Source organism: Aspergillus brasiliensis (genome assembly GCF_001889945.1).
Source record: "Aspergillus brasiliensis CBS 101740 unplaced genomic scaffold ASPBRscaffold_4, whole genome shotgun sequence".
NCBI lineage: Eukaryota > Fungi > Ascomycota > Eurotiomycetes > Eurotiales > Aspergillaceae > Aspergillus > Aspergillus brasiliensis.
The window spans coordinates 615,235-623,168 of NW_027137445.1; the positions used below are offsets into that span (position 1 = coordinate 615,235).

Below are 7,934 nucleotides of genomic sequence, written 5' to 3' on the forward strand. Positions count from 1 at the left end.
GGTCACTTTTTGTCATTCTATCCTTGATTGGTGATGGCGAACTGTGGCTTGCATTCTTCACGTCCTGCAGTGGTTGCACATGCAACTCTTCAACAATTCAACAAGCCCTCCCAGAGGCAAAATGGCAAACAAATCCGGGCGGGAGTTCGCCACCAACGGAGTTGACCATCCTCAGGCTAAAACCCACTCCTCTAAACCTGGATAGGCTCTAGGGGCTCCCGGTTCGATTCCACCGACCCATCTCCAAGTGGTCCTCTCTGAGTCTCCAAGAGTCTCCGGCGTTCTCGCCACCCAGCCCCGGTTAAACTTTCCACCAACTCGGAATCTCAATCTCCTGTCCTGCCAACCTGCCAACTCTATCTAATCAACCTCGGTGAACTAGCCGCCGTTATACGTTGTGGGAAACCAACCGTTGGTATTGACACAGTTGCAAGCCTGTTCTGGATGAGACCGTGCCATGGTTATTACCATAATGACTCTCATACTCGAAGTGACTGTCTAAGCTCACCAGTGACAATGTGGTTCCTTGATCGTGAACCATGCCCGTAGTTGGTATTCATCGATCTATACCGGACTTCCTCCCCACAATCACTATATTATACCCCAACAATGGCCCCGGAAATGAAGATACGGTACTCAGTACTCATATAGTACTGAAGATACATTATCCAATCTCAGGCACAAATGACAACATGTGGGAGTTCTTCTCACAGAAAACCATCTTCGTTACCGGAGGCACGGGCTTCCTGGGCACCGCAGTAGTCCTGCGGCTGGTTTCGCAGGCTCGCCCAAAATGTATATATCTCCTCTGCCGGGGAGGCAAGCAGTAAACTCTACCATACACAGCCCCCCGTAACGTGTAAATGAATCCCTGTGCTGATCTCCATCTCTTTTCCAAACAGTCGGGCCATCCAAACATGGCAAAAGATCCTCCCCAAGTCCATGTCCGACACGCTAATTTCGTCGGACCTGATCACCTATCTGGACGGCAACATTCAAGAGCCAGATCTAGCCCTTCCCCCAACCTCGCTTACACTCCTTAAAACAACCACCGAGATCATCATCCACGCCGCTTCCTCCATCAACCTCGTGGACCCGCTCCACAAACTATCCCAAAGCATCATCGGCGCTACCGAACGGCTTGCCCACATCGCGCTATCCTGTCCCCACCTCCACCGCTTCGTGTACATTTCCTCTGCCTTCGCGAACAGTCATCTCTACGCGGAAGCCTTCTCCCGGGCCGCCGTCGACATTTCGGTCCGAGAAACACTATACCCGCTTCATCCATTATCATCATCCTCCCCATCCATCTCCACAGCAACAACCTGGAAAGAGCTCCAATCCCGAGGCACAGCAACAGAATATGAGTCCCAGTCACACAATTTCCCCTGGCCCTACGCCTACGCTAAGCACCTCTCCGAGCGGGTCCTCCTTCAGACCTTCCTCCAGAACCAAAACCAGAACCAGAACCATTATGCCTTCCCCAACAAGCTCCTCATCATCCGCCCATCCATCTTCGGCCCGGCCCAGAACTTCCCTTACCGAGGATACAGCGTACCCTTATCAACACCACTAACCACCCTAGCAACAATGGTATCGCTTACCCCCTCAATCAGGTTCCACGCCGCGACACGCGCCAAGCATCCCGATACGGAAGTCACAGCGGACGAAGTGCCCGTAGACGTGGTTGTGGATCGGATGCTGTTTCACCTTGCCTACGGGAGTAATGGCATTGCGCACGCCGTCTGTGGCAAACGAGGCCGGTACGCGTTCAAAGAGCTCTGGGAGGAGGGCATGGCGGTGCGGAAGATGCCCTGGCGGTTGAGAATGACTTGGTTAGATGTGGATTGGCATTCTCCACGGTTGCATTATATCGCGAGGCTTTTTGTGCTTTATGGGACGTCGTTCGATTTCTCCGAGGACAAAACCGTGGAACTTTGGGATCGAATTCCTGAGGACCAGAGGCAGGGGCTGAATTTATTCAAGGATTATAGCAGGCGGTTCGATTTGGTGGGAAGAAAAGAAGATATGCGAGTCTGCGCGCGTGCGCTTACGAGCTATCTTGGCTATCCGAAATGGATTGGATTATTGTTGTGACAAGCGACGAGGAGCTTGATCAATTAGGTAGGTAAGTGAGTAAGTAAAACAGGTAAGTAGACTTCCAAACAAATCAAAGAACCAAAATTACCAGTAAACAGTAACCAGCAACAAACCAAAAATCAAAAGAAACAACAGTTTCTGTAAATCCTTATCCCCCCCTCCCAAATCACATTATTATTATTATTATTCCCACCACTTACAGTCTTGCGCAACAATCGATATAACGACTACTAAGCATCACCTAGCGCCGGAGAATCCCACCAAGCAAGCCCGATACATTCGAGAGCAACGAGCTAACAGGGTCTGAACTCTTGCTATCTTGATCATCGTCATCTTTATCACTACCACTGGGCTTGCCTTTGGGCGAAGAGCTGCTGTTGTTGTTGCTGCCTGTTTCGCTAATATAGATGCTGGAGCCGCTGCCGGTGTTGGTGCTGCCATTGTTGTCGCCGCTGCCGCTGTTGGTATCGATTTCGCCGGGCTGGTTACCGTTCGAAGAAGATTGGTTATCTGAAGAAGAATCTCTCTTAGCTACCATTTCATATTCTCTGTGCTCGGCATCGGGTGATGAATGATCATAGCTGAGGCTGGGGCTGGTGCTGGCATAGCCCGACACCCCGTTGCTTGAGATTGCTAACGATATGCTGGAGGTTGAGCTTGTGCCTGCACCACCACCACCGTCACCGCTGCTCTCATCCTCCGTTGGGGTGATGGTGATAACGAGGCTTGTGCCTGAGCCAACGTTGTCAACACCGGTGCCCTTACCATTTTTGCCGCTGCCGCTGCCGCTGCCTCCACTGCCATTGTCATCTTTCCCACTAGAACCGTTGCCGTTGTTTCCAGAGCCACTGTTGCTTCCAGAACCGTTGTTGTTAGCTCCAGAACCATTGCTACCAGAGCCATTATTGTTCCCAGAACCATTGCTACCAGAGCCATTGCCCCCGGAGCCATTGTTGTTATTTCCAGAGCCATTACCTCCAGAGCCATTGTTGCTTCCAGAACCGTTGCTACCAGAGCCATTGTTGCTTCCAGAACCGTTGTTATTAGCTCCAGAACCGTTGCTACCAGAGCCATTGTTGCTTCCAGAGCCATTGTTGTTGTTCCCGGAGCCATTATTGCTTCCAGAACCGTTGTTGTTGTTGTTGTTGCTTCCAGAGCCTGTCCCTTCAGTGTCAGTCAATCCAGTAATGCCAAGACTTCCAGTCGCACCAAGGTCTCCATCATTACCATCAGAACTGCCGTAGCCATCGTCGTCATCATCATCATCGCAGCCGTTGCCAGAAATCTGATCAATGTCTCCGTTAAGTGCGGCACCCGTTGCTGCAGTTACATCTCTCTTCTGCGGGCAATTGCCTCTGACAGCCAGAAGCCCGACCGATTGCTCATCCTGTATACCAGTCAACACAATATGCTCACAAATCTATATCATAATGGTGAACGTACACGTGCGGGAGACCTAGCCTGCAATTCAACAGGATGAGCTCCAACAGGCGAGGCAAATAGTGAAGCACTGGATAGAGCCAGTGCCAAGATAACTGTATGTGTATGAGACGGCATTGTGCTTAGGGAGCAGTTAGGCGAGGAGGTAAGCAGGAATGTTCGTTTTAGTAGAAACTGGAGGCCTCGGTGGATACCAGGAAGATCTTAAGACGAATTCGAAGCCGGGGCGTAAACGTGACCTGGATAAGTTGCAATTTTCTCAATATATAGGAATCATTGCAACGACTTGCAATTCATCTTGATGGCGCCAAGATTTCCTGGAACGGCATGGACAGACCCAGCGACGCAACGTTCTGAGAGAGGCTTGTTACACAATGGATGGCGAATGGTCAATGTGATTCGAGCTATACATGTACCCTGAATCGAATAAAACTGGACCTATGTGCACTGTGAGGGTCCCATACGAGGGGCCCAGAGGCGTGTGTGGGCTAGAGTTACATGGTGCAGGAGACTGATTACCCACACATCTATCCAGAGTAGTTCAACCCTACGCGGCATGGTTAAGCTTGTGTGCAGACTGCAGATAGAGCTAGGACCATAGGCCTGATTCTGGGCCCTAAACATACGAGAACACATTGCCAGCATGTCGGTTCTTATCTCCGGCCACATGTGATTGGATGAGTGCTTATAACATCTCAGCCAGGGACGCTCCCGGGAGAACGGTAGCATTCGTTGCTGTTCCTTGTGTAACAGGCATCGCCAATCAGTCGCACCTCTTAATTGTGAGACTTAAGTCTTTCTTCTCGCTGCGCAACGAGAGAGTCGAGAAGGTTGTACAAGACTGTAGGTTATGACTTGCTATATTATATGGTAATATAGTGTGTGTGTACGTTGCATCGATAATTATTCCCCGCCGAAGCATAGTATAACAGTGCTCTGGACCCAGCGACGTCGCTTTGAGGTTGCCTTGCCAGCTATTTCTCTTGGAGAATGGCGGAGAGGATCCCTGGTCTGTCCGTCCGTTCGTCCATACTAGTTTATCAAGGCTGATGGTTGCAGAAGGTGGATTAGACAAATCGCCCACGGTGGGCATTCCTGACTTGATCCGGGAGACCTTCTCCGTAGTTAGGCGATTTTTGGGATCACACATGTGCTCCCTTGAATCAATGGCATACTGTGAGGTTGATGGTGAGTAGAGAAGAGTTGATGGAAAAAGTATATATTAGGGTCATATTAGCAATAACGTGAGTTGCGGGAGATGATGGAAGGATGTACTAACTAGACAGTGAAGGTGAAGAGCGAAGTTAGTTTAAGTTCAGTTAGTTAACTATCGGCTGGGAAGGACTGGCTTCCCCGCATGGCTTCGACTCTCCAACTCCTTGTCTCCCTCTGACTCTTTCGCCTCGCGTCTCCTTCACCCACCCCCATTCAGACACATTTCTATCACTACTTCTGTAATTCAAATTCGATAGCCATGGCCTCTCTTCTCAAGAAACCATTGAAACTGGCTCTAATCCAACTGGCCTCAGGTGCGTCCGATTGCGATCTCTCTCCACCCCCCACCTCCCTCCCTCCAAGTTGACCTGAAATTAATGCTGAGGGTTGAGGATCTTTAGGCGCCGACAAGACAGTAAACCTCGCACATGCTCGTTCCAAGGTTCTCGAAGCCGCCAAAGCTGGTGCCTCTCTCATCGTCCTGCCGGAATGTTTCAATTCTCCCTACGGTACTCAATACTTCCCTAAATACGCCGAGACATTGCTTCCTTCCCCACCCACCCAAGAACAGTCCCCCTCCTACCATGCGCTTTCGTCCATCGCTGCGGAAGCCAAGGCCTACCTGGTGGGTGGTAGCATTCCGGAACTTGAGCCAACTACCAAAAAGTACTACAATACATCCCTGGTGTTCTCCCCCACCGGTGCCTTGATTGGAACCCACCGCAAGACTCATCTCTTCGATATCGACATCCCCGGCAAGATTACTTTCAAGGAGAGCGAAGTCTTGTCCCCTGGTAACCAGTTGACTGTGGTCGATTTGCCGGACTATGGTAAAATTGGATTGGCTATCTGCTACGATATCCGCTTCCCGGAGGCGGGTATGATTGCCGCTCGGAAGGGCGCCTTCATGCTCGTCTACCCGGGCGCATTCAACACCACCACGGGTCCTCTGCACTGGTCGCTGTTGGCTCGTGCCCGCGCCGTTGATAACCAGGTGTATGTGGCCTTGTGCAGTCCCGCTCGCGACATGAGCGCTTCGTACCATGCCTATGGTCACAGCTTGGTTGCGGATCCCAGCGCGAATGTGCTGGCCGAGACGGAGGAGAAGGAGGACATCATCTACGCGGATCTGGATAACGAGACGATCCAGAACACGAGGAAGGGTATTCCCATTTACACGCAGCGGCGCTTCGATTTGTACCCGGACGTGAGTGCCGACAGCAAATAGCCCTGCACGTTGTATTAAGTTGCGATGAATGTAAGCTGCGAGCCAGCCATAGCCTAGCCTGTAAATGAACGACTGATGAACCTAGTCCGCGACCGTTGTCCTTGAAGAGTGCGATAGTTAGTCCACAGTAGGAGAGCAAGTAAGCAAGCCTGAAGCGGGATCGGTTGTTGCCTCAGGCGATTAGAAAGTGAGATAGCTGCGGGAAGACAGTCACGTGCTATCCTGGTGGACGAATCAGCGGGCGCAGAGGCGATAAGCGAGCCGCACTGGAAAACCCACCAGCACCACGAAAAAACACCATCTCGAAATCTCCTCATCCTTGACAGTTGACGACCACTGCAGCCCACGACAGCCGACACTTCTGTCCCTCATTCAGTGAGTGAAATCTCTCCGCAGATTTGCCTGAAAGCTGTCGTTCTCTCCGCGAGAATAACTTATCCTAACAATATATTTTTCTTCAATCACAGAAATGTCCGCCCCCGTCAAGACCGGCAAGAAGACTCGCTCGGCCATCGCCGACGTTGTCACTCGGGAGTACACCATCAACATGCACAAGAGAGTACGTTGAAAACACAGCCAATAAAAATCTGCACTTGAGATTCATCACAATTCGATCCTATCTGCGAGCGATTTCCGCGGAACCTCGAAAACATGGAGGCATTTGGACGGAGAACAAAAAAAGACAAGCGGAAGCCCGAAACCTCATTCCTCCTCCCACCTTGACCACTCCCCGAATTCCGGGAACAGAAGAGTGAAGAAGAGAGAGGGAGAGGTTCAGGACGAGTCCGCCGCACCTGTCTGAAAGATTACATGTGTGTGGAGGAACAATCGGGAACCAGATTGTCTTTTGAAAGAGGAAGAAAAATCCCATAAAAAGAAGAATTAGTTTGATGAAGTCCACCTCTATGGCCGCAATTTCGCAAAGCAAAATTTCTCAAAATTACATCTATCAGATGGCATTCGGGCGGAAGACTAATATTCCTTCTTTTCTTGGGTATAGATGCACGGTGTTTCCTTCAAGAAGCGTGCTCCTCGTGCTATCAAGGAGATCCGCGCTTTCGCTACCCGTGCTATGGTTAGTTCCCCCTTCCCCCTTCTAATATCATCAAGTCGAAACGAGCTAATTCATCTGTTTTCTCATTCGAATAGGGCACCACCGACGTCCGTGTCGACCCCCAGCTTAACAAGAAGGTCTGGGAAGCCGGTATCAAGGGTGTCCCCTACCGCCTCCGTGTCCGCATCTCCCGCAAGCGTAACGACGAGGAGGGCGCCAAGGAGAAGCTCTACTCCTACGTCCAAGCTGTCAACGTCAAGGATGTCAAGGGTCTTCACACCGCCGTTGTCGATGAGGAGTAAATTACTCTTTAATTCTCCTTGATCGATTTGAAAACAAAAAGACATCATGTATCTTATTCCCCCCAAAAAATGAAGGCCCAGATTCTTTGCAAGCTTGACGGGTTCTCTTTTTTTATTCATGATGGATGATGCAACGGGACGGGGTTCGGCTTTTTGGAAGAGATAATAAAAAAATTCAAAATCATTTTTTTGGTCCTTCCATTGATTAGTACCTTGGAGTAGAAATACGTGAACCGGAGTACCAGACTGATCTCATTGTAGTAATCCGTATGGGAATTTGCTGATGTCACGACCTGTTATTTCCTCACTTATGTTTTCCTTTCCCTGAGTATAATGTAATGGCTGTAGCTCTGGTGCTCGCAGCAGATACAGGCTTCATATGCCATATTATCAGCCATCACAGTTGTACGAGCTGCTGCAAGCAGCTCTAGAAAAAAAATTAACTCGCCTGGGGTAAATATAAATGGTAGAACACCACTAGGAAGGACCCTGTCCGTCCAAGAAGAGTTAAGGAGTCCCTCTTATTAGTATTCTGGAGACTACTGGTTTGATTCCATCTAATAAAGAAACTAACTCTAGAGAAAGTTTATATCCT

General features: G+C 50.0%; 4 protein-coding genes across 4 annotated transcripts; 3 read left to right on the plus strand and 1 right to left on the minus strand.

Moving 5' to 3' along the window:
• Positions 1-692: 692 nt before the first annotated feature.
• Positions 693-2,097, plus strand: ASPBRDRAFT_122428 (uncharacterized protein; the record flags this gene model as incomplete). The annotated part of the gene is made up of 2 exons (XM_067617514.1): positions 693-826; positions 903-2,097. The coding sequence occupies 2 exons, from the start codon at positions 693-695 to the stop codon at positions 2,095-2,097; spliced, it is 1,329 nt and encodes a 442-aa protein (XP_067480521.1).
• A 122-nt stretch (positions 2,098-2,219) lies between these two features.
• Positions 2,220-3,980, minus strand: ASPBRDRAFT_498999 (uncharacterized protein). Its single transcript, XM_067626447.1, has 3 exons — positions 3,544-3,980; positions 2,866-3,487; positions 2,220-2,610 (listed from the first exon to the last, which is right to left on the minus strand). The coding sequence occupies exons 1-3, from the start codon at positions 3,655-3,657 to the stop codon at positions 2,342-2,344; spliced, it is 1,005 nt and encodes a 334-aa protein (XP_067480522.1). The 5' UTR covers positions 3,658-3,980; the 3' UTR covers positions 2,220-2,341.
• Positions 3,981-4,902: 922 nt separating this feature from the next.
• On the plus strand, positions 4,903-6,009 carry ASPBRDRAFT_40942 (carbon-nitrogen hydrolase family protein). Its single transcript, XM_067624460.1, has 2 exons — positions 4,903-5,069; positions 5,157-6,009. The coding sequence occupies exons 1-2, from the start codon at positions 5,015-5,017 to the stop codon at positions 5,981-5,983; spliced, it is 882 nt and encodes a 293-aa protein (XP_067480523.1). The 5' UTR covers positions 4,903-5,014; the 3' UTR covers positions 5,984-6,009.
• Positions 6,010-6,946: 937 nt separating this feature from the next.
• Positions 6,947-7,620, plus strand: ASPBRDRAFT_40945 (60S ribosomal protein eL31). Its single transcript, XM_067624461.1, has 2 exons — positions 6,947-7,058; positions 7,133-7,620. Exons 1-2 carry the CDS (start codon positions 6,984-6,986, stop codon positions 7,337-7,339), a joined length of 282 nt encoding a protein of 93 aa, XP_067480524.1. The 5' UTR covers positions 6,947-6,983; the 3' UTR covers positions 7,340-7,620.
• The last annotated feature ends 314 nt before the right edge of the window (positions 7,621-7,934 follow it).

Excerpts from the sequence above, each read along its gene's own strand:
- ASPBRDRAFT_498999 (XM_067626447.1), bottom strand. The coding sequence starts at position 3,657 with ATGCCGTCTCATACACATACAGTTATCTTGGCACTGGCTCTATCCAGT. Across the intron at positions 3,488-3,543 it reads AGGCTAGGTCTCCCGCACGT|GATGAGCAATCGGTCGGGCT; the intron begins GTACGTTCACCA and ends ACTGGTATACAG. Across the intron at positions 2,611-2,865 it reads CAGCGGCAGCGGCAAAAATG|ATAACCAATCTTCTTCGAAC; the intron begins GTAAGGGCACCG and ends ATTCTTCTTCAG.
- ASPBRDRAFT_40942 (XM_067624460.1), top strand. The coding sequence starts at position 5,015 with ATGGCCTCTCTTCTCAAGAAACCATTGAAACTGGCTCTAATCCAACTG. Across the intron at positions 5,070-5,156 it reads TCTAATCCAACTGGCCTCAG|GCGCCGACAAGACAGTAAAC; the intron begins GTGCGTCCGATT and ends GAGGATCTTTAG.
- ASPBRDRAFT_40945 (XM_067624461.1), top strand. The coding sequence starts at position 6,984 with ATGCACGGTGTTTCCTTCAAGAAGCGTGCTCCTCGTGCTATCAAGGAG. Across the intron at positions 7,059-7,132 it reads CTTTCGCTACCCGTGCTATG|GGCACCACCGACGTCCGTGT; the intron begins GTTAGTTCCCCC and ends TCATTCGAATAG.